The following is a 23,576-nucleotide window of genomic DNA, read 5'->3' on the forward strand; positions in this document are numbered from 1 at the left end:
GCAGCACCTGGGTGGACGTGGGGCAGCACCCGCACAAGACGGCAGCAGGATCCCAGACTCCCACGGGGCAGCCTGGGTTCGGGGACAAGTTCTGGCGCAGCGAGCCCGGCAGCCGGCGGGAGAGGCAGGGGCCGGGGACAGTGGGCGGGCGCTGGACCCGGGGGCGAAGGGCAAGTGGGGCCCAGGCCGGCGGGGCGGGTGGCGCGCGGGCCGGGTGGGGGGTCCGCGGGGGACCCCGCGCGCGGCGAGCGCTCAGGGTCTCCGCGCAAGCGTAGGGGGGCGTGGCCAGGACTGGGGGGCGTGGCGGGGCCAGGACTGGGGGCGTGGCCAGGCCGGGGGCGGGCCCGGAAGCGCGCGCGCGCCCCGCCCCTCAGGCCCCGCCCCGCCCCCGCGTGGCTCTGCGTCCCGGCTGTTAGCGAGAAAGTGGTTTGACGCCGAGCCGGCGGCGGCGGGTCACGTGAGCGGAAGATGGCGGCCCCGGGTGGCGGCGGGGGCTCCGCGGTGTCGGTGCTGGCCCCGAACGGGCGGCGCCACACGGTGAAGGTGACGCCGAGCACCGTGCTGCTGCAGGTGCGGGGGCGGCGGCGGGGGGCGGCGGGGGGGGGGGGGGCGGCGGGACGCGCCTGCGGTTGGCTCCCGATGGCCGAGGGGGCGGGGCCTGCGGGGGCGGGGCCTGTGGCGGCCAATGAACGGCCTCGTGGCGCGGCGGGCCCGCCCCTTTCCGTGCCGGGCTCCGGGTCTCCGGGCTCCGCGGGTCCCTGCGGGGCTGGGGTCGCGCCGGCGGGGGTCGGGGGCCGCGCCTCCGTGCACCCCGCCGAGTCCGCTGCCGAGCCCCGAGCCGTGTGCCCGCCCGGGGTCCACTGCGCGTACGGCCTTGGCGCCTGGAGACTATTTGCTGAGTCACTCGCTGCACTTTCTCCGGGGCAGCTGTTGCATTAAAGAGACTTCTGGGCCCCGCCGTCCCGGGGCTGCTGCGTCCCGGGAGCGGCCCCCAGGGTGGGGCGGTGGCGGCCCCTGGAGAGGACGGGGGAGCACTGCAGACAGCGCTCCCCGTGCGTGGGGACAGGGTCCCAAAGGTGTGTTGGGAGGTCTGTGGCCGTGGGCTGTCCTGCAGGCACCGGGGGGCACGGCGGCCCCAGCGAGGACAGGCCGAGAGCCTGGGAGTTGCAGCGGAGGGTGTGGATCTGTCGGGTGGACAGTCCATCGTGTGGCTTGTACTAGGCCTGGTCTGGCAAAGCCAGTTAGTTCACCAAGAGGTGGACTCTGTGCCTGCCAACCCAGCCACCAGGCCAGGCCACAGTGGCTCACCATCCTGTCGTCTGACTCCTAGGTTCTGGAGGACACATGCCGGCGGCAGGACTTCAACCCCAGCGAATACGATCTGAAGTGAGTTTGCTAGGATCCAAGTCCGTCCACCCCTCCCCGGTCTGGGGGCTTAAACCGACAAGTGTGTTGTCTGACGGAAACCCCAGGTCGAGGTGTGGCAGGGCCACACTCCCTCCAAGACTCTAGGAGAGGGCCTTCCTTATCTCTTCCAGCTTCTGCTGGCTGCACTGAGCCTCTATCTCATCCTCATGAGGCCGCCTCCCTCTGTGTTGTTATTTCCTCTTCTGTCTCCTGTAAGACACTTGTCATTGGAATTAGGGCCCACCCAAATCCAGGATGCCCTAATCTCAGGATCCTTAACTCAATTATATCTGCAAAGTCCGAATTTCCAAGTAAGGTTCCCTTCCCAGGTTCTGGGGGTCAGGCTGTGGATGTGTCTTTTTAGGGGTTTCTGCAGATGGTATTTGTGCATTTGGTTGTATGAGTTCCTGTGGGGGCTCTGAGGGCAAGAGGAAGTGGTCATGCAGAAACGGGGATAAACCTGCACAGTGTGTGGGTGGGGCCCGGCGATCTCACGGCCCTGGGCTCGCATGCATGGGTCTCTGGGTATCTCTCTAAAGAGGGGGAGGGCTTGGGGAATCCCTGGGTGGCTGAGCGGTTTGGCGCCTGCCTTTGGCCTAGGGCGCGATCCTGGAGTTCCAGGATCGAGTCCCGCGTCGGGCTCCCGACATGGAGCCTGCTTCTCCCTCCTCCTGTGTCTCTGCCTCTCTCTCTGTCTCTCTATCATAAATAAAAATAAATAAATAAATCTTAAAAAAAAAAGAGGGGAGGGGGAGGGCTTTCAGCAGATTCTTAGGTGGTCTGGAACAGCAGAAGGGTCAGAACCCTGCCACGGTAGGTGTGGGTTTCTGTGCCACCTGAGGAGCGGTTCACCTTAGCAGCGTGTCTTAGTGGTACAGCCGTCTTTACATCGGGGACAAGAGGAGCCGCTGGTGGGGGAGCCTGCTTTCTTGGGCCCTGCTGCCCCTGAGAACTCAGGGCTGTGCTCCATGCTGCCTGCCCCCGGCTTGCTGTTACAGAGCCTCATGCTCTTTCTGTTCCCCCCAACCTCCCAGAAGCAGGTTAGAACTTTCTAGAGCAGAGTTAGGTACACGCCCCTCAGCCGCCCCTTTGATGTGTCTTTATTTTCCGAGTCTGTACTCGGACCCGTTGCTGCTTTACGCCTGGGCGGGCAGCTCCTTTCCTGCCCCAGAGGGTGACCTGTTTCTGGTTTCTCCGTCTTGGCTCTTTGCTCGTCTGGTCAACGCTGAGTCCATGCCACTTTCTCTTTCCATGGGAAGATCCACTGCAGACAGGGACCCGCTGTGCCTCTGCGAGCTTGCAGGCTGCCGCTCTGTTCCTGCAGCCTTGGGGGCATTGGCTGGGGGAGTTGCTGCATGGACCCAGACATCGCTCGGCTAATACCCTGCTCCTAGCTGGGCTGTGTCAGGATCTGCAGGGGAGCCCATGAGCTGTGGCTTGCTTTGCAGGTTTCAGAGGAATGTGCTCGACCTGTCTCTCCAGTGGAGGTTTGCCAATCTGCCCAATAATGCCAAGCTGGAGATGGTGCCTGTCTCCCGGAGCCGTGAGGGGCCCGAGAACATGGTAGGTGGCTCTCAAGGGAGGGGCCGGCAGGACCGCTTCTTCTGGCTCTTTGACTCAAGCTGTTTGGACCACAGGAGGCTTCAGCATGCTGAGCAGACGGGATGGTCTGTTGCAGTGGTCGGAGGAGCGTGAGGGTAAATGGAGGGATGTGCCAGGCGAGACCCGTGTCCTCACACCTGCACCACTTTCCAGGGGCAGCTGTGGATTGGAAAGGAACCTTCTGAGTCTTCCCTCCGAATTTATCGTTGGGGGAAGGTTACTTGTGCTGCGTCTGTCAGCAGCACTTGCCCAGCCTCATGACTCTGGTCGTAGACTCGCTGAGCGATGGGAACCTGCAGAGTCCTGTGGGATGCCAAGCGCAGCCTAGTGTTGGGAGGAGGACATGTGGCCCGGGGGCTCAGGCCTCACCCTAGACTTCACAGGCCTCGCCTGGACCACAGCCCATGTCTTTGACCAAGGCCTGCAGCTGTCCACCAGCTCAGTAACTTGTACGTTCTAGAGATGGAGCGGACGACCCCACGGTTGTGTGGGTGGGAAGGACTGCAGTGCTGGTTGCCCACTTCTGTGTGTCTCTGTGGGTCCTGCAGACTCCTTAGGGAAGGGGGTCTCCATCCCCATAGAGAGATAAGGAAGCTCGGTCCTGGGGACGACACCTCTCCGCGGCTCACCAGGAATCAGGCAGCAGGGACTAGCCCAGCACCCCTCTTTTTGTTATGATTGTGGTTCTCAAACTTTCAGAAGGAACCCTGACTTCCCTTGGGGGTTCCTTGAGGCTGCGGGGGGAGATTCTGTTGCACACACATCATTCCTCTCTTGTTACTGGGATTCAGTGCAGATGTGCACTTGACACGGTGTCTTGGCCAGAGCGCAGCGTGTCAGGCCGCAGAACCAGCCCCCGGCCTCAACCGGGCACCCAGTGAGGTGCACGTGGGTGTCGGACACATGCTGGCCTCGAGCTCTGTGCACACGTGCCCTCGTGTGTCTGTCACTTGGCGGAAGGACCAGGAAGGAAGTTCTTTTGGGTCGTAGACGTCCTCACTTAGGGCCGTAGTTGTTAACTGTGGAGCTGCAGCAGCAGTGTGCTCGTCTGTGAAGGAAGCTCAGGAGACGTAGTACGTTCCTAATCTCTGCCCACACGACAGGTGAACCGCAGACACAGCAGCTTACAACACAGGGACAGACAGTCGCTTGCGGCCCCCGCCTCGGTGGCCATCAGCAGTGTTCGGGAGGCAGCGCTCACCTCCGGAGCCAGCTTCCCAGGAGGTCCCGGGAGCCCCGAAGGCCAGCGCTCTCTCACCTGGGCCCTGAGACTCGGGCCCTGCGCAGCGCAGGACAGCTCTTTTTCTCCCTGACTTGGTTTCCCGCGTCTGCCTCCCTCAGGTCCGCATCGCTCTGCAGCTGGATGATGGCTCTCGGTTGCAAGACACCTTCTGTTCGGGCCAGACGCTCTGGGAGCTTCTTAGCCATTTTGCACAGACCAGGTGGGTGTTGGCAAGTTCTGGTGAGGACCGTGGGTCGGTGCGGCCGGCCCAGAGCCACAACGCCGAGGGCTGCTGTGGTCGGAGCCCGTGCCTTTTGGGCTCTGTGATCCTGGTAAGAGGCCTGCTTTGAGCTGAGGAGGCTGCCGGCTGTTGGCTGCCCCCGGCAGGTGCTGGCTGCCAGCAGCTCATCGTTTTTACTGAGTTTTCTGTCATGACAGTGGGGCCTTGTCCTCCTGGAGGGCGAAGCTGTCCTCTGTCATCATGAGGGGCTTGGTGAGCAGTGAGGGGCACAGGGGCCTCTGGGCTCCTCAGTGGACCAGGGCTTTGGGCGTAGACTTCCTTATCGTGGTAACAGTCACGTTTGAAAAGAAAGTTTTTTTTTTAAAAAAATTTTTTTTTATTTATTTATGATAGTCACACACACACACACACACACAGAGGCAGAGACACAGGCAGAGGGAGAAGCAGGCTCCATGCACTGGGAGCCCGACGTGGGATTCGATCCCGGGTCTCCAGGATCACGCCCTGGGCCAAAGGCAGGCACCAAACCACTGCGCCACCCAGGGATCCCTGAAAAGAAAGTTGTAATGAAGTTTGACACACGCCAGGTTCCGTCCGATAATTAACGGTTTGAATCTCATTTCTGAATGTGTCGCAATGGTGATGGTAGCGCTTTACTCTTTGGTCTTCTGCTTTGGCCTGGAAGCGCCCACGGGAGGATGTGGTGGTCGCTGTGTGGCCCTGGGCTTGCTGCCCGCTGCCTCTGGGCCTCCCCAGGGCGAAGTGAGGGTGGCATGCTTGTGGGAGAGGGGACTCTGGGTAGGGCCCTCCGGGTGGCAGGGCCCCCCATAGGACAGCCCACAGTGGTTGGATGGCGGGGCCCACTGCCCCCCTCGCCCCCGTCCCAGCAGCCGACTTCTCCCCCCTGCCTGGAGTTGTTCTCTTCCCGTTCCTGCTGTGCTGGTCCTACTGGTGATGTGGCTGCGGGGGCTGCTGTGCCCTGACCAGCTGGCTCCCTTCTGCTCTCCTGCGCCTGGGCCCTGGCAGCCAGGGCTGCCTCTGCTCCCTCCGTGGGTGCTCCTGGGGAGGACTTGGTGGCCCCCGCCTCAGTGGCCATCAGCAGTGGTGGCACCTGTTGTCTGACCACGGCCTCCCATCAGCTGGGTGAGGCCAGGCTTCTATTATGATTTTTGGAAGAAGGACGGGACACCTGGAGTTGCTCGGGGCTCCTCAGCGCTCAGGGGCCGTGGGCGTCTGCCTTTTGCTGCTGTGTCTGTCTGTCTTCTCTCCTTCGTCTGGAGCGCTCGGGCCAGGTGGGCTGCAGTGGGCAGCCAGGGCCTCCTGGAGCTCGCCGCGTGGCGCGGAGCGGATAAGCAGATGTCACAGGGAGGGAGGGCAGCATTTTCTGGGTCACGGGAGGTCTCGGGAGCAGCTGCCCAGGATGTGGGGGGGAGCCTCTGGGCCCTGCCGCAGAAGCAAGGACCAGGGAGTGCAGCGTGTCATGCTTCCCCCTCCCAAAAGGCACCGAAGCCAACACCGAAGGATTTTGTAAAGTTAGAGCTCGACCCATGCAGCTGCACCAGGTCGCGGGCAGGTGGGCGATGGCTGGGCAAAGAGCAGGAGGGGAGGGGGTCTCGCTCCCCCACTGTGTGCAGCTCCGGGTGCCTGCCTGGTTGAGGCTGTGAGCGCTGTTTCCTGAACGGGGATTATGTGGGTGGAGCCTCCAGCAGTGGCCCCCAGAGCACTTGCAGCTCCTGGGGGGGGGTGCTGGTTCGTGTGGGAGTGGCCGGGAGATGGCAGCCACAGGGACTGGGCAACCTGGCCGTGGGTCGGGAGGCCCCAGGCCGGGCTGTGGCACCAGAGCTCCCGGGTCTGAGGACCCGCCATCCCGCTCACGTGGAGTGTCAGCTGGGCTGGGCGGCTCGGCTGGTAGCCCGGGCACCTCGGGGTGGCAGCAGGGCGTGTGAGGCCCGGCAGTGCCCTCCTTGGAGCTGAGGGTGCGGGTCCTGGCTGTTCTGGCTGAGGCTTGGGACCGAGCGCATGGGAGCTGGGGACACAGCCAGGAGGCCGAGTGTCAGGACAGGACAGGGACAGAGGTGGGCCCCAGGTCCCACCGGGAAGCTGGGTGACCAGGGCCTTCAAAAACTGTAGGAAAAGTGTTTATTCTAGAATTATCTATTTGTCAAAGTATCAGTGGAAGGTAAGGATGGAACAGAGCCACTCCTGGCCGGTGGGGGAGGGGGTCACACTTACCCCTTGCCCGTGCTCTCAGGAAGCTGCTGAGACCGCTCCACCGAAGGGCAGGCAGGGTCCCCTCAGAAGGAGCTGGACGTGGGTGCAGGCCAGGAGTCCCGCCTGGGGGAGCAGAGTGGCAGGGAGCCGGGTCACCTCACTGTGAGGACGCTCCCTCCGGAGGGGGCAGCAGTAGGTACAAATAAAAACAGAAGGATCAGTGTTGGAAACAAACCCCTGAGAAATCAGCATCCGAGTGGCGAGTCTCTCCCACGGCGACGCTGGACCTGGTCCCTGGTCAGTCGGGCACGAAGCAGGTGAGGACACGGTGGACGGCCCCTCGGGAGGGGCGCTGCAGGACCAGGGGAGGGACCGCTCTTGGGGGAAACTGGCTCACACCAGCAGGGGCCGGGCCCCTCGGCTCTACTCGGCAGCGGGGCGCCCATGAATGTGCGTGGGCGCGGGCTCCCTCGTTGTGCACTGAGCAGTTTCCATCCTCTACATGTGGCCTGTGAGCATCCGCCAGCTGTCTAGAAGTTTCCTCCCAGTGCCCTGGCCATGGCCGTGTGGATGCGGCCCCCGGCTCCAGGCAGTAGGGGTGCTGCTCTGCTAGCTGCCGCGGGGAGAGCGGGAACGGCCGCCGTCCGTCGGTCCGGCCCCCAGTGCCCGCTGACCGTGCGCTCCAGGGGGAGGGTGCAGGGCTGGCACGTAGGCCCCGCGTGGAGTTCCTCAAAGGCCCTGCGCCCAGCCTTTGCTCCACGGGCGTCCACGGGCCGCGCAGCAGGATTGACGAGCAGGAGGGCCGGTGGCATCTTCAGCCCCGGGCACGGCCCCTGATGAGCTGGTGGGGCGGCCACCGTGGGGACACTGTGGGGTCCGCGTGGGCGTGGCCCCCATAGCCCCTCGTGTGGCGGGCACGGCAGGTGCCCACTCGGCAGCTCTGGAGTCCTGAGTGTGCGTGGGGTGGGGTGAGCAGGGGCTGCCCTTTCTCACTCAGGTTGGGGGGGGCGGAGGGGAGCGCAGCGTCCTGGGCCCGCTGTTGGTCGGGGGCGGCCCTGCCCTGCTCCCAGCCTGGCCCTGCTCCCTGGCCACCGGCCGGGCCACGTGGGCCACACGTGTGGGCCGCGGAGGGGAGTCGGCAGCCACATCAAAACACCAGTCAGAGCAGGTGCGATTAATTTTAGGATCATGATCGGCTTGACGCAGGGTGTCCCCAGCGTGATGCTTTGAACACGTGATTAGTAGGGAAACGAGATGTTTTTAGTCCTTTGTTGGGTGGAGGGCTTTGAAATCCCGCGTCTCCCGCGTGGACGGGCCCCTGTGGCTGCAGCCGCGTGTGTGCTCGTGCGTGCTCGGAGCCCGAGGCCGGGAGCCGCCAGAGACGGTGGGGGGGGGCACCGGGGAGGGGCTCCGGGGTGCTGCCCCAGTGTCCCCGCCGCTCTGCTCCCTCTGGCCCCGTGGCCCAGCCCGCCCGGTCTCAGCGCCATCGCCTCCCTGGTGGGACACTCAGGGCTTCCGTGTCCCTGTGCAGGGCAGGCTGTCTGCGGGTCTCGCTCAGAGCTGTGCGACCCTGGGGTGCCGTGGGCTGCAGAGGGGGTGCGGGTGAGCTCTGGGACCAGCCACAGTCATGCTGAGGACTGAACTGCCCAGGGGGAGGGGACTGTGTGGCTGTCTGCAGCCCTGACCCCATCTCTGTGTCGGGGGACGAGTCGCCTCCACCTTGGGGATGTGGCCCTGCCCGGGGTAGGGGGCTCCTTGTGGCCACTGAGCTTGAAGTCATGGCTCTGCTGGTCTGGGTTGGGCCCTGCCCGTTGAGCTCTGGCGCGGGGAACGTAGTGGCTTGTGTTGGCAGCGCCTGTGTTTGTGCCGGCCCGTCTCGCTCAGGCCCGAATAGGTGAGGTAAATAGGAGGGTCCCCGGATGCCTGGCTCGCCCCCAGCACGGTGCCCCGCCAGGAGCTGGCCCGGGCGACGACGTCTCACGCCTGTGGGGACAGCACGATTGTGGTGAGTGAGGACGTCTGCACGGCCACCAGCGGCAGCACCTCTGCCCTGCCCGGCCATCCCCACTGGCCTCTGGCCCGACCGAAGAGCAGGTTCGCTGACCTCAGAGGAGCTAGCGTCCTCCCGCGGGACTGAGGCCACGTCTGAGGGGCGGGCGGCGCCCACGGAAGGCCTGCACGAGGCCCAGCGGCTCTGCCTGGTGCGGCGTGGGAGCAGCCCGGGCACAGGGCTCGTCCTCAGGAGGCCCGTGGCCCTGCTCCCCCGCGAGTCTGGGGACTTCAGTGAGTCTCTGTTGAGGGCGCAGCGGCCGATACCCTGGACCGTCCGGGTGCACTGTTCTTGGAGGGAGAGCTCTGCTCATTGGCCAGGAAGGTCTGGAAGCCATTGCGGCCGCCCCTCCCCTGGCGTGTTTACAGGCCTCTCCCTCAGATCCGCACGGAATCTGATCCCTCTGGAGGAGCCGCACATCAAAGCCCGGCTGGCGTTTGATGTCCAGAGGCCTGGAGGGCACAGCAGCGGGAGCGGGCCTTCCCGGGCACTCGTGGGGTTGCGATTTGTGAGCCCCGCCGGGGCGTCAGGTGCCCAGAGGAAGGGGCTTGGAGAAAGCAGGCCTGGCCAGAGGTGCCGAGAGCAGAGGGGACCCCCTGGACGTGGTGGGTGTCGGCAGGCCCTCTGAGTCCCGCTGGTCCTGGAACCCCTGTCTCCTGGTCCTTGGATCTGGGGTCCTGTTTGCCGGACGCATCTTCCTTGAGAGATTCCTCCACACGTCTTCTGTCTTATGTTCAGTAAGAAGAGCGTGTGGGTCTGGCCAGGGGCGTCACTCTAGGAGTTTGGGGTCCTCTTTTCCTGAGGCTGGGGCGGTGCACACGAGGTCCAGGCCAGCCCCCGTGTTGCTCGGGTTGAGGCTGGCAGCCGGCTCTGGGGTGCAGCTCCATTGTACGGAGGGGACAGGGTGAGCCCCACGGGGGGCTGTTCACTGAGAGGCCTCCCACATTCCTGTGGGGATGTTGGGAGCAACAGGACTGGCCGGGGTGGGGCAGCAGGGTGGGGCGGAGGCCGGGGTGGGGTCGGGCCATCCATCCTCCACGGTCTGGTTCTGGCTCCGGTTTGGGGGCCTCAGCTCTGGGCAGGCGCAAAAACAAAACCTGAGAGTTAAGAGGAGAGAGACCCAGGGGTCTCGAGGTCGGGCCCCGGCAGCCGTGCATCCCGAGTGTCCGTGGGCAGCCGGGGGCCCTGCTGCCAGGTCTTCCTGTCCCAGCCGCGTGTACGTGGGCAGCAGCCTCCCACCCGGGTGGGCCCCACCCCTTGGTTCGCCCTTCCAGGGGGCGGATGACCAGATAGGCCGCTCCAGGTGTGGTCTCGAGTGGGCGCTCGCAGTGAGCTTCCCGCCACTTTGCCAGCAGCAGTTCAGGGTTCCGAGGCCTGGACTCGGCCTGCGTCCCGTAACCTCCAGTGTCAGCACAGGGCGGTGGAGCAGGGGTCGGCGTCAGGTGCTGCACCGGTGTGCATGGAGCGTGTGTGTCGTGTGCGCACCTGCACGCCTGCCGTCCCTCAGCTGTCCAGCTGCGCTGCCCGGGGCCCTTCCCTCCCACGGGGTGCGTGGACCAGGGGAGAGGATGTCTGGTCTGGTGCAGGCGATGTGTGGAGAAGAGGGGCGGTGGTGTGGCCCTGGGCGACCTGGAGGACATGTTGAGGGGACACTGGGTCCGGATGATGGAGACGTGTCTGTGTGGAGCATCCGTGGTGTTTCTGGTCTGTGTGCCCCCGTGTCACCCCGGTGCCCGGCCCGTGTGACAGTGGCTAGGGCGTGCGTCCTGCCCCACGTGCCGACCTCGCGCCCCTCCACGGCCTGTACTTTCACCTCTCGGTGACAGTGGTTCGCGGGGCTGCGGAGGGCCCTCTGTGAGCCCGGCCTCCACGTCACCACCCGAGGTCAGGGGGCCCCTGCTGCCCTCCACGCGGCTGGGCCGAGGACCGAGGCCACAGCACCCAGGGGGACAGGGTGTCTGCCCTCCCGGCCTGGGGCTCTCGGGGACGGCTTCCCATGGGAGCCCAGCTCGGGGGCTGCGGGGCTCCTTCCCGTGGACCCCGGCGTGGACGGTGGCCCGAGGCTTGTCTGGGAGCCCGGGGCCCCGTGGCAGGTGGCTCCCCGCCAGCTGTTGGCCGCCACCCCGCCCAGGCCCGCCGTCCTGCCCGCCCCCCCCGGCCCGCGGAGCCGTCTGAGGGCAGTGGCAGCGGCCTGTGAGGTGTCCTTCCCCCGCAGGGAGCGCCTGGAGCAGCCAAGCGAGGCCAGCCCGATCTGTGTGTACATGAGGGACGAGGTAGGTGCCCCCCCCCGCCCCCCGCCTGGCCCGAGTCACCACGCGGCCCGGCCCCGCTTTCCAATCTGGAAAATTCACTCTCAGGCCCGCCTTCAAAGCAGCGGCCTCTGAAAGCGTGATGTGTTTCATGGAAAAAAGCAGAGCGCCGGCTCGGTTGGCGCTAACCACGGGCCGCCCGGGCTGCTCCCCAAACCTCCTCGACGCCCTGTTTGTTTTCCCAGCGTCTCTCAAAGCCTGAGAGTCACAAAAGTGGTTTCATTTTAATAAATATTTGCTTTGCTCCGTGTTTTGATCTTTTCAAAACCGAGGGCAGCACGGTGCAGGCGTAGCCCGGCACCACGGCCCTGCCTGTCCTCACCCGCCCGCCCGTGACGGGGACCCTCTTGGCACTTGGTCCCCTGGCTCACAGGGGCTTTTTGTTTTGAGTCTGGCCAAGTGCCCTTCCCTGGCCCTGGGTGGCCCCCGTCCCCAAGGGGCCCTGGGAGGTGTCCCGGTGTAGACGGGCTGTGCCCACCTATTTGTCGTGCTGGAGGTGCCCCAGGACGGGGCTGTGAGGGGCAGGTCCCCGGGGCCGTCAGTGGGAGGGACCTGGTGGGACAGGGCACCGTGGGGGAGGCAGCTGCGGACCAGCCGACAGATGCTGGGGTGCAGGTGGGGCGCGGGAGGCAGGGCCCGGCCTGTGGGGAGCAGTGTCCCCCAGGGGGTGGCTGGGGACCCCCGTGGGGCCAGTGGTGCCCGTGCTCGGGCCGGGGGACCCAGCCTGCAGTGCCCTCGCTGGGGGCGGCCAGTGGGCTCAGCTGCGTGTCCTGTTCCGTCCTCTCAGGTGACCGGCAGAGCCGCCTTGCAGGCCACGACGCTCCAGTCCCTGGGCCTCACCGGGGGCAGCGCCATCATCAGGTGGGGGCCCTGCAGTCCACACGGGGGGCATCTGGGTCTGAGGGAACGCACCCCCCCACTTGGCTGACGGCTGCTCCTGCCAGGCCCTCAGTGCCAGGGTCGGGTGGGCCGGGCGCGGGGGGGTCTCACTCGCTTCCTGGGTCTGCGCCTCAGGTTCTCCATGAAGCGATGCAGCTCGGCTGGCGGGCAGGACCCTGGGGTCTCCCGGAGCAAAACCCCAGGAAGCCCGACCCCTTCCCTGTCCGCCGACCAGGCCGCTGGCAGCCCCCTGCTCCCGCTGGATGCAGCGGGGCTCAGCCAGGGTGACGTGAGCCATCAGGATGAAGCAGCCACCTCGGGGGCCGGCCGGGTGGATGCTCAAGCCAAGCCGACCTCGAAGGAGCCCGCCCCGGCCCCCGCCCCCTTTGTTCCCTTCTCAGGAGGGGGACAGCGCCTGGGGGGCCCCTCTGGGTCCACCAGGTCTGTGGTGTCACCTTCAGCCAAGTTGCCTAAGTCCTTCTCCAGCCCCGGAGGCCCCTCCAAGCCCAAGAAGTCGCGGCCGGGCCAGGAGCCCCCGCCAGAGCCAGAGCCGGTACGAAGCAGGCTGGGTGGGGGGGGGGGCTCCACCCTCCTGGCCAGTGAGCCTGGGGGCGCGGCGGGGTCGATGGGCGCGTGTTCGTCTTCTCTGGGGAGTGGTTTGTGTGCTGCTGTTTTGTGTTAACTTTCCCGAGGCACATTCTAGACGTACAGCACGGTGGGTTTTGACCAAAATGCGTGCCCTGTGGGCGGTGTCCTGGCGTCCTGGCGGAGAGCCGAGCGCTCCGGGCGCAGGCGGTGCCTGGGAGCCGTGGCCCTCCACCCTTGTGCCCGCGCCAGCTCTTGGACCCGAAGGCCGCCCTGGTGTTGCTTGTCCCCGAGCCGGGGTCCCTGCGCTCGTTGGCTGTCTCCTGCTGCTGCCTAGTGGGCGTGGGGGCAGGCCCACTTTCTCCTTTAGTTTGTTCACGTGTGAGGATTTGGGTAGGTTCCTGCCTTGCACCATCCTTGCATTCCAGGGAGTGACCCAGTTTGGGTGACATGGGTCCTCCCGCAGCCTCTCTGTTGGAGTTGATGCTGTAGTTCAGGCTTTGGCGCCAGTAGCTCGGGTAAACCAGCGTGTGGGCATCGCTGAAGCCACCCACGTGCATCCGGTCCCTTCTGGGGTCCTCCTCTTTACTTACAGGTCACACATCTGGGGGTGGAGGGTCAGGGGTGCCTGTGCCCGTGGGGTGGAGAGCGGGGGCAGAGCCTGTGTCCTTTCAGGGGCAGACAGCTGGGACTTGCTCCTGCTCTGCGGGTGAGCCACCCTCACTGCGTCCTTGCCGAGTGGAAGGGGGGGGCATAGGGAAGGGCCGCAGCCAGTCCTGAGTCCCGTGGCCGCCATCCTGGGGAGCCGGTGGGGGTGCCCTGGACCCTCAGCTGACGTTTGGGCTGTCTCAGAAACTAATACGCAGTCCCCATGTTTGTGGTCTTTGTGACCTGGGCCGGGCATCCGTGGCTGAAAGCACACGTGTGTGGTTGGGGTGAGCCCATCCCGAGGGGCTGGCTCCACCTGGGCCTGCTCTTCTGGGAGTCCTTGGGTTTGGGGGCTGGACCCTAGGGCCAGGCCTGGCTGTCTTCTCCCCACCGTGGCCTGCGGCTGGTGGGCCGGGGCACCCCCTGGCCCCGGGCAGGCCCTGGCTCTCTAGGTGTCCTGGGAAGCTGCAGACGGCCCCGCGGGCACCGGGGGGTCTGGCCTGGTGCCCTCCCAGAGGGGGCTGCTCTCTGGCCCCTGTGCATCCCCAGGCTGTGAACCTGGGGCCCCCGGGCGGGAGGAGTCCCGGGGAGGGGCCGCCTGGCCGCCAGCAGCGGGTGCCTTTGATCTGGGCGCCCCAGCAGCTGGTTGATTGTGGAGCGTCCCCCGCCTGCCCGCCCGCCTGCCTCGTGCCTCCTGTCACTAACAGCCCCACACCCAGAGGGCTGGCCGGCCACATGGTGTCTGCTTTGTGTCCCTTTTCAGCCCCGGGGGGGGTGGGGGGAGAAGGGAACAAAACGGAACTTTTGGGGGAACTTCAAAGGTGCACTTTGGTAATCAAAAAGAGTTTCCAAGTTTTCCATTAATGTTTTGCCTGCGTGTGGTTTTGGATTTAAATAAAGAGTCAGAAGAGACAGGATAAAATATAGGCAGGTCCTCGGCTGAGAACCGGGATGGTTTACAGACCCGGGCGGCTCTTGCCTTTGATGTCAAAACATTAATTATTAGAAGGTAGTTTTACTGGCCATCAGAGCCGGGCGCGGGGAGAGGCTGGGGCTGCCCGGCGGCCCCTGGCCTGTCCTTTGAAGTCCTTCTGCCGGCCCAGGAGGCCGCCCCGCAGCCCTGTGTGCGGCTGGGCCGCGATCCCAGCAGGCGCCCCCCACCCCCCAGCCGGTATGGGGGGCTCTGATCAAAGGCCCCGGTGCCCTGGGCAGGCCGGGCAGCTGGCGGCAGTCTCCCCTGCCCTCCCCTCACCCAGCAGCACTGGGTCTCCTCCCTCAGACACCGACCTGGGCCGTCCTTGGTGCCGTCGACCTCCGTCTCGGGGCAGGTGTCAGCCTGGCCGCTGGCCGTCCCTGCTCCCTGGTTTGTGGGCAGGTTTAGAGCACGTGGGGCTGGAGGAGCCCGGCCAGGGCCTGAGGGTCAGAGCAGACCTCGAGCGGTGCCCTCTGCTCCCACCTCTTGGCCCGGGCACCCCCCTAGCACCCTCCTGCGAGCACGCCCCACTGTCCCCCATGTGTGGGCCCAGGGCATGGTTGGAACTTGCCCTTGTCCCATGCGGCCACTGTTTGTGGCAGCCCTCAGGCTCCAGCAGCCGCCCAGGGGCCCAGCTGTCCCAGGAGGCGCGGCCGTGGCCTTAGCAGGGATGCCGCAGAGGCAGAGGTGGTGGCTCCGAAGGTCCTGGCCACGTGGTGCGGCAGGTGCCCTCCAGCCGCCTCTGCTGCAGCTGAGTGTGGGGGAGAGACGCCCAGTGCACACAGCACGGTGGACAGTGGGCATGCAGGGTGGCCCGGCCCCCAGGGCTGGCCGGGCAGGGCCAGGCGGCCCGTGTAGGCGGAGGGCCCCCCCGGGACTGTTCCCACCGGGTGGGGGCCTCTGCTCTGTGGCTGCGGAGCTCGCGCTGTGTCGCCTCCCCGGGGTCCTCGGGGGCAGCGGCCCGGACTGTGCACGAGGAGGCCCCACGCCACGCCTGGCGTCTCCTCCACGGTGACACACGTGTGGTCACGCCACCGATACGTGGGAGCCTGAGCTTCACTGCTGGTGCTCGGCCGCCCGGTTGTGCCGTTCCCTCCGCTCGGGAGGGGCCGCGGGCCGGGGTGAGGTGTCCTGCGCGGCCCCTTGGCAGCCCCCCTGGGCCCGGGCTGGCCTCGCCCTCTGGCTCCGGCGGCGGCGGGCGGAGGGCGCCGGCTCTGTGAGTAACTCGGGAGGTTTGGCCCGCGGCCCTCGCGTACTGATTCATTTAAGCTCCAAGCCTCAAGGGGAAACGCTTCACATTCCCTCTGACCAGAGACCATTGTCAGAGGACAGTCTGGGCTGGGACTGGGGGAGAAAAACAAGGGCCCTCACAGGAAAGCTGGAAAATCTGGGGTTGAGGTCACCCCCAAATCGTTTTTACATTTTTTCTCTGTGTGTCATCACGTCCCGGAAAATTACTGTCAAGAAAATGAACTCTCAGCAGCGGTGAGGCCACTTCCGACAGGAGGGGACCCGTGTGCCCAGTGGACGCTCGGCCACTCGCAAGGCCGCTGCCAGAGGGTGTGGGCCCAGCGCCCGGCCCGCCCGGCCCTCCACGTGGGGTGCTGACCTTTGCCCTCCGTCGCCCCGAGCCTGGCATGGGGCCAAGGGTGGGCAAGGCCAAGGGCGGGCAAGGCCCCGGGCCGTCCTGGCGAAGGAGGGCGCCTCCCGCAGGCCGGCCCCCGCGGGTGCTCGGTGGCTGCGGGCCTGCCCAGCCTCTGCAGCTCGGGCCTCTCCTGCGCCCCCCTGGGCCCCTGGCCAGCGTTACCCACCTTGCAGGCAGCGTTACAGCCGTCGAGCTGTCCTGCTCTGTGCCCACGTGTCCTCCGTCCTGCCAGAACTGTCCCTCACGGTGGCCACCACGTGTGCTCCTCTTCCTGAGGGTGTCATGCTGGAGCCGTGTGCTCTCCATCCAGAAAGCTCTCCGGGAATCCGCGTAGGATGGGAGCGTGCGGCGTGACCGCTGGACCAGGAACGCCGGGGGACGGGGGGGCGGGGGCGCTTGCTGGCTCAGGGTTGGGCGTGAGCAGGGCCAGGGCTCCCCCTGCCCACAGCCCCCTCCTCTGCGGGGGACATGCCATCCCGGGGAAGGCCGAGTGGGGCTGTGCCGGTTTCTCCAGCGTCCGGCGCTAGCTCGGGCCTCCGTGTGGCCTCGCGGGGCAGGGCCTGCCTGGGCCCCGACGGCAGGAGGTCTGGCCCCGCGCTCTGCCGGCTGCTCTTGCCCGGCATCCCGGCTCCCGCGGGACGGACAGGAGGGCGTGAGGTGCGGGAGGAGAGAAGGAAGCAGGGCAGATCCCAAACCAGGAAGGGTCTGGTCGGTTTTGTTTTCTGACTGAGAGTTGTGGTCCCTGAGCAGTGTGGCGTGGGGGGCGGGTGTCCCTGGGGTCCCCCGTCCTGGAAGGGGCCTGGGGCGTGGGCACCACGGGCTGCGCCCAGGAGGACCGCGAGGACCCAGTGGGCAGGGCTCCCTGGGACTGGCTTCGCCGGGCAGGTGTGTTGGGCGCCGCGGACGCCGTGCCGCCGGGTCGCCGGTTCTGCGGGCGAGTGTGCGCTGGGTCCGCCCCGGGAGAGGCCGGGGAGGCGCCCGGCAGCCTGCGGGCTTCGTGCCTGAGTGCCCGGGGCCTGGCACGCGTGTACACGGCGGTTCCCGGCTCGGGCGCACCCGCGTCCTGCCTCGCCCCCCCCGCAGCTCGCCCCGGGCGCCCAGGCCAGCCCTTGGCCCTTCTGGAATGCAGGCGCCGTGGCTGTGGGGGGCAGCCTGGCGCCTGGCATCTTGTTATAAAAAGCTCTGATGTAGACGCCCGCAGTAGCGCAGGATCCTGTGGCTTCGAAGGGCAGCCCCCAGGGGCCTCGGCCAGCCCCCGACGGGCCCTGCTGCCCCGGCTCAGCCGGCCCTCCGTGGCCGCTCCGCCCCGCGGCCCAGGTCCGAGGGCCTCGTGATGGGAGCCCGCCTCCCTGCCTGGGCAGCCGGGCACGCGCCGGCCCGGGGTGGACGGCCACGGCCCGGGGTGCGGCTGCGGAGTCGGCCGTGCGGGCACAGCGGGTGTGCAGGGCAGCCGGGGCTCGTCCCCAGGGTGGCCCACCCTCCAGAGCCTGCCGGGCCCTCGCCTGCTACGGAGAGGACGTGGCGGCCTCCCGGTGGGACCTGCACACCCCGGCAGGCCCGGCCCCACGGCAGCCTTGGCGCCGAGAGGTGACCCACCCCCACGCTCGGGAGACTCACAGGGGCGCTTACCCCCGGAGGCGCCTCGAGCCAAGCACGCCCTGCCCTGCCTCCCGTTTCCTTCGTTGTCGCTGCCAATTAGCGATGCTGTCGCTTCCTGTGTCCCCGGGGGTGAGAGGGTGGGCTGGGCTACTCCCCTACGGAGGGGAGGTGGGGGCAGCTGGGCCGTGGGGCCAGTGGCTGGCACGTTTTTGCCAGACCTGCAATTTGGGGGCTCTCGGTTCCCCTGCCCTCCTGGGATCCCCGATGTGACCCCGACCAGGATGCTGCTCCCCAAGTTTGCTCTCTTTGGGGGAGCCTGATATCGGGGTCTCTTGTCAAGACAGGGAGCGAGCAGGGAGCTGTGGGGACGGCCGGCCCTGCCGCACTGTTGCTCCGCCCACTCCCCAGGCCCCCCCACTGCGAGGGCGCCTGCGGGGCCTCGCCACGGCGGATGGGGTGGCCAGTGAGCATGAGGCCCCGGGGTCCGTGTGGCCACCCCAGCCGTGAGGCCTGGGCGCACCAGCCCCACAGGCAGGAGCCGGGCCCTGGGGTCCTGCGTCAGCCGAGCCCTCTGCCCACCCAGCCGGTGGATCGGGACCCCGTGGTGTGCCACCCGGACCTGGAGGAGCTGCTCCAGGCTTGGCCCGCGGAGCTGCCGGATGAGTTCTTTGAAGTGACCGTGGATGATGTGAGAAGACGATTGGCCCAGCTCAAGAGTGAGCGGTGGGTGCGCCCCGGCCCCATCGGCGCCGCCCTGCTCCCTCGGCCCCCGTAGCAGGTCTGAGGGTGCAGGGGTTCAGGCAGGGTGTCCCCGGTCCCATCTGGCCCCGAGGGGAGCAGCCCACGGAGCCCGTGTGGGCATGAGAGGCCCCCACTCGGCCTGCCCAGGGAGACCCCAGACCTCACGCCCCCACCCACACCCCTGCAGGAAGCGCCTGGAAGAAGCGCCCTTAGTGACCAAGGCTTTCAGAGAGGCTCAGATGAGGGAGAAGCTGGAGCGTTACCCCAAGGTAGGAGCGCGGCTGGGGACGCATCTGGGCCGCGGCCTCCTGGGCTCCTGCCGCAGACACGGCCCTGCCAGCAGCAAACGCAGCCCCGGGGCCGCCGGCCTGGTCACGCTTCACACGAGGCCTCACGGGGCCTGCCCAGCCGTGGGTCGTGGCCAGTCAGCCTTGTTTTGTGTCGAAAGCAGATACTGATACGTTTTCGCAAACGTGCACGGTGGTTGCCTGACGGGCCCTCGTGTGCGGCGAGCCGAGGCTGCAGCCCTGGCCGGGAGCGTGCCAGTCGCCCAGGCCCAGGCAGTTGCTGGCCCTTCTGCTGCCCCAGCCCTGGGTGCGGCTCCTGGGCGTCCAGGGTCTAGGGCCCAGCCGGAGGGGGCTGGCTGTTCTGCTGACGTTGCCTCGTTCCGGCGCAGGTGGTCCTGAGGGTCCTGTTCCCGGACCGCTACATCCTGCAGGGCTTCTTCCGCCCTAACGAGACTGGTAAGCGGCCCTGCCTGGGCGTCCGGGGTGGGCGGGGGGCCCTCTGAGCTCCTCTGGGCTTCGTTCTTCCAGGGCGTGGGACTGTGGTGTTACCAGTTGCTGCTGCCTGTGTGGGGCAGGCCGTGAGCTTGCGGTGTTGGGGGTGTGGGCACGGCCCTGGGGGCTGGCCTGGTGCCGAGCACCCCTGTGCCCCCCTGTTCAGATGAAACAGGAGAACCCAGAGCAGGGGTGGACCCAGCCCCCCCAGGAGGGGTCTCTGGCTTGGGGCTGCAGCTCACCTAGAAGGAAGGTGCCTGTGCTGCCAGTCCTGAGTGGGGTCCTTGGCGACCTGTCCCCAGGCCATGAGGACAGTAGGTGGGCCCTGAGGTCCCTGGGGTGCTGCTGCGGGCTCCCCAGGGCGGAGCTCAGGATTGGGTGGTGGGCAGAGGTGAGGAGAGGGATGCCCCGGCAGGCCGAGCACCTCGGGACTCTGGGACAAACTCGCTTGGGTTCCTACCCCCGGGCCTCAATTTGGCTTGAGGGTGGGGGTGCCCAGCTGCCTGGGGTGGCCCCTGGCCGCAGGTCTTGGGGGGTCTGCAGTGTGGGACCCAGGTCTGAGTTAGGGGCCTGTGCCCATCCCATGGAGCCTCTCTGCCTTCCCTGTACTTTTCCAGTGGGGGACTTGCGGGACTTTGTGAGGAGCCACCTGGGGAATCCTGAGCTGCCCTTCTACCTGTGTGAGTTCTCCTGGGCCCCCTAGACACCTGCGGGTGGCCTTTGGTGACCCCTGACTCCTCCCAACTGGGGCTCGAAGCAGCCTTGCCCTAGAAATGACGCTGCGGGGCTGTTGGTCCTGCCGGGGGCCCGCCCGACCGTGTGAGCCTCACTGGTGGCAGAGGGCGAGGCAGGTGATCAGGGGCTCGGGAGGGGAGCTTGGTTCATGCCCCTCCAGCGCCCCTGCATCCTCTGCTTCCAGCCTGCCTCCCCTCTCCCGGGTGTCTGGGCTGCGCGGAGAACCGTGTGAGGCCGGGGACCCCTCGCTGCCCCTAAGCCCCCCGCCAGGGCTCCCATAGCGGCAGAGGTGGGCAGGGGGCCGTGAGCTGGGGTGGGGGGCAAGGTGCTCCGTGGCCCAGACAGCTGTTTCTTTGCAGTCATCACTCCTCCCAAGACTGTCCTGGATGACCACACGCTGACCCTCTTTCAGGTACTGCTCTGGGGCGGGGGGGCAGGGGTTGGGGGTGCAGGTGCGGCCGCTGGCTCTGGAGGAGGAGCACCCTGGCAGCTCTACGGGAGGATCTGAGGCCTCGGAGAAGGGGTATGGGGGGAGCACCTCTGCGGCTTCCCAGCCTCCAGTTCCTGCCCCCGCAGGGTGGGGCCTGCCCGGCTGGCCGTCCTGGGGTCTGGGTGACGGGCCAAGCAGGCAGGGCTGTGGGGGCCCCCGAAGATGAAGGGCGGAGGCGTCACCTGCAGGTGGCGACTGGCTGGCTGCGGGCCCCTGAGGGGCGGCCTCGGCTGCGGGGGCGGCTGCTGGCCTGCTCCCCTGCTGCTTCCCCTGCACCCCGAGGCCTCTGCGGGGAATGTGCGCTCCCCAAGAGCTGGGTCTGCTTCCGCTGCCGCTCCCTGTGGCCCCCCCAGCTCCTGCAGGTGAGGGGGGAGCAGGGTTGGGGCGCCCTGCCCTGCCCTGGGGGCCTGCCTTCCAGAGGAGGAATGTCCTGTTTCTCTGCCCCGGAGGGTAGCCTGGGGCCTCCCCAGCCCTGCGGCCTAATGGTTTCCTCTTCAAAGTCTTTTCAGATATTTTAATTAGTAACAGAGGCCGCCCTCGTTAAGTGGCTGGCAGGCCGCGAGGTCTGAGCTGGGGCAGGGGCTGCGTGCTGCCTGTGGCTGCCCCGCTGGGGGGGGACACGGGGCAAGGCCCACAGGGACTGGGAGTTTAGCAAGGAAAGAGGCCAGGGCGGCGGGGGCAGGGCGCTGCCCCCCAGCTCCCAGCCCGGGCCCGGGAGCCCCAGGGGCCTCTTCCTCTCTTCCTCCCTCCCTCCCTCCCGGGCAGCCTGTTGATAAACATTGAAGTTAGGAGATGCCCAGGGTGGGGGGACCGGCGCGCCCTCCCTCCCGCCCCAGCGGCCCGCTTCCCGGTGACACTGTGCCCCCGCCGCCAGCAGCTGTCTCCTTTCATCCGTCAGCTGAGCCGGAGCCGCGGGGCCTCGGCGCGGGGTGGCCGCCCCGCCTGCCGCGATCAGAGCGCTGGCAGCGCCCGGGGAAGGAAGCCTTCCGCCGCGTGTGGGTGCGCGGGCGTGGGCGCGGGCGCGGAAGCCGCCGCTTTCATGTCCCTGGCAGGGCCGTGCTCTGGCCGCCGGCTGCCCGGGAGGCTGCCCGCCGGGGGCCGCGCTCAGCCCAGGGAGCTTCGGGCTGGGGTGGGCGCGTGCTGGCGAAGGTGGGGCCCGGGCCAAGGTGAGGGGGGATGAGGGGGTGCAGTTGGTGGCGCGGGCGCTCCTGGTGCCCATCACGTGGGCTCAAGTGCCGGTGCTGTCCTGGGCCCAGGGGACCCCCGCCCGCTCCGCAGGGAGGGTCCGGCGTGTGCCCGAGCGGAGGGGTAGCGCTCCTTCCTGGTGGCCGTGGCCGCCTGTGCTGTCCCCTCACCCCTCACCTGGTTGGAGCCCCAAAGATGCCAGCGGGCGAGGGTGGACCGCTGGTGGGGGGCTGGGTTCAAGGGCCCTGCAGCCCCCAGACCGCCCTGCCAGGCGGGTGTGGGCAAAGTCCCACGAACCGGAACATTCTCATACATGCAGCGCCGAGAGGGGCCGTGGTGCCTGGAGGGTCGGCCAAGCCGGGGCTCCCGGGGGTTGGGGCAGCACCATCCCTGTGTCCCCATCCTGCTCCCCATCTTCTGGTGCCTCCAGGACCCTGCACGCCCCACAGGCCGTCCCCGCAGGAGGCTTTGATGTGTCAGGATGGGGCGAGGGCTTTTCAGATCTGCCCTGGCCTCGGCCTCCGCCCTCCACTGAGCGCCTCCTCAGGTGCCGAGGCAGGCCTGGTGGACTCTGGGGCCCCCTGCCTGCAGCCCTGATGCTGCACCTCCACTTAGCCCCTGCTGGGTCTGCGTGCCCCCCTCCCCGGCCTGTGAGGGGCCCCGAGACCCACCCTGACCCACACCTGAGCGGGAGCCCTGCCGGCGCAGCGCCCTCCCTGGTCCTAGTGCTCCCTACCAGGTCTCTGCCCGGAGCCGCGTCGGGGGGACTGGAACTCTGGTGTGGGCGTTCGGGGTCTGGCTGACCTGGGTGGCCCCTCCCTGCGCAGGACTCTCAGGGCACTGTGGTGAGCAGGTCTGCGTGCCCCCCACTGCTGCAGACCCCTGTGGGCTGTTCTTTGAGGAACACCGCCCCTCCTTGCTCCCCAGACTTCCCGCCCCCCTGCCCCAGTCTCTGTGTCCATCTTTGTCCCTGCCCTGTCGGCCCCTTGCAGTCTCTGCGGGGCGGGGGAGCTTCCAGGCAGGTTCCCCAGGGAGCCAGGCCGGTGGGAGAAGAGGTCAGTAGAAATGCCAGAGGACCCAGTGCTCAGGGGCTCCTGCAGGGACCCCTGGGTCTCACCGCGCCCCCAGCTTGCACCGGGGCTGGTGGGAGGGGGACCTAGTAGAGCCGGGCTGGGCAGTGGCCCCTCTCAGCAGAGCCCCGGTCCTGGGGAGTGCACGTAGCTGCACATGCAGCCTGCAAGAGGCCACCACAAACGTGGGCTGCAGCCCCCCCACCTGTCCCCTGGTGCCCACCTGGTGCCCTGAGCTGCTTCCTTTTCTCCCACAGGCGAATCTCTTCCCTGCTGCCCTTGTGCATCTTGGAGCTGAGGAACCGACAGGTGAGTGGGGGCCCCTCCCCTTGCCCAGCGCAGCTGGCCAGCCCCGGGCCCCGAGCATCCTGGCTTGTCATATGCCCCAGAATAAGGGACGTGTGGACATGTGGGAGGGAGGTCTGTGCCCAGACAGCCCCCCGCCCAGGCTGCTCCCCTCCCAGGGCCCGGCAGCTGTGGCCTGACGGTGGGCTGGGTGTCTGCAGGCCTCTTCCTGGCGCCGAGGCTGCTGGAACACACCGTCCCCCCGTCTGCGGCTGACGTGCTGGTGGCCAGGTGAGTGCCTGCACTGCGGAGGGGGAGTCCCTGCTGTGGCGCGTCGGCCGTCCTGCACCCCGGCCTTCTGTCCACAGGTGCATGTCCAGGGTTGCTGGGACCCCACCCCCAATGTTGGCCCCTGACCCTGCACCCCTTGACTTGGAGCCAGCAGCTGAGGCGGAGGCAGTGCGGCTCCCTGAACCCAGCCCTGGGTCGGCCCAGCCGGTCAGAAGGGACCTGGGCAAGGTGCCCAAGTGGCTGAAGCTGCCAGGTACCGTAGCAGGGCGCGGCGGAGGGAAGGGGCCGCTGACCCAGGGCCCCGTGGTCATCCTGGTGTTCCCGTTGCAGCCGGCAAGAGGTGAGGGCCGCCAGCCTGGACGCACCATCTGCTGCCACAGGACTCCCCCCCACCCCGAGCAGGAATAAAGGTGTGAGCTGCTCTCCCGCTCCCCCTGTCGTCCTTTCTACAGCAAAGGGCCCCGCTGTCCCCTGGGCCCGTGGGTCCTGCCGCTGGCCTGCACGTGTCGACCCAGGTTTCATGCTTGTGGACAAAGGCACAGGGGTCTTACTGCGAGCCGCGACTTTACCTAACTGACCCCAGGAATCACCCCTCCCGCGAGGACCCACTTGCGTGGGGAAAGGCCCCA

The 23,576-nt window shown here is 67.4% G+C and overlaps 1 protein-coding gene across 2 annotated transcripts; it reads left to right on the forward strand.

The window, feature by feature from the left end:
- Positions 1 to 395: 395 nt before the first annotated feature.
- Positions 396 to 23,369, forward strand: ASPSCR1 (ASPSCR1 tether for SLC2A4, UBX domain containing). Of its 2 annotated transcripts, none has more exons than XM_055335953.1 (16): positions 396 to 570; positions 1,331 to 1,386; positions 2,856 to 2,970; positions 4,351 to 4,451; positions 10,949 to 11,006; positions 11,830 to 11,903; positions 12,057 to 12,474; positions 17,955 to 18,094; positions 18,300 to 18,381; positions 18,789 to 18,855; positions 19,509 to 19,571; positions 19,986 to 20,038; positions 22,629 to 22,680; positions 22,878 to 22,947; positions 23,025 to 23,200; positions 23,278 to 23,369. In XM_055335953.1, exons 1-16 carry the CDS (start codon positions 469 to 471, stop codon positions 23,289 to 23,291), a joined length of 1,641 nt encoding a protein of 546 aa, XP_055191928.1. In that variant the 5' UTR covers positions 396 to 468; the 3' UTR covers positions 23,292 to 23,369. The 2 variants fall into 2 exon arrangements, with proteins under 2 accessions (XP_055191928.1, XP_055191933.1); XM_055335958.1 differs by lacking the exon at positions 396 to 570 and adding an exon at positions 715 to 1,076.
- Positions 23,370 to 23,576: the final 207 nt, after the last annotated feature.

Source organism: Nyctereutes procyonoides, unplaced genomic scaffold (genome assembly GCF_905146905.1).
Source record: "Nyctereutes procyonoides isolate TBG_1078 unplaced genomic scaffold, NYPRO_anot_genome, whole genome shotgun sequence".
Taxonomy (NCBI): domain Eukaryota; kingdom Metazoa; phylum Chordata; class Mammalia; order Carnivora; family Canidae; genus Nyctereutes; species Nyctereutes procyonoides.

Excerpts from the sequence above, each read along its gene's own strand:
- ASPSCR1 (XM_055335953.1), top strand. The coding sequence starts at position 469 with ATGGCGGCCCCGGGTGGCGGCGGGGGCTCCGCGGTGTCGGTGCTGGCC. Across the intron at positions 11,007-11,829 it reads GTGTGTACATGAGGGACGAG|GTGACCGGCAGAGCCGCCTT; the intron begins GTAGGTGCCCCC and ends CCGTCCTCTCAG. Across the intron at positions 18,856-19,508 it reads CTTCCGCCCTAACGAGACTG|TGGGGGACTTGCGGGACTTT; the intron begins GTAAGCGGCCCT and ends GTACTTTTCCAG.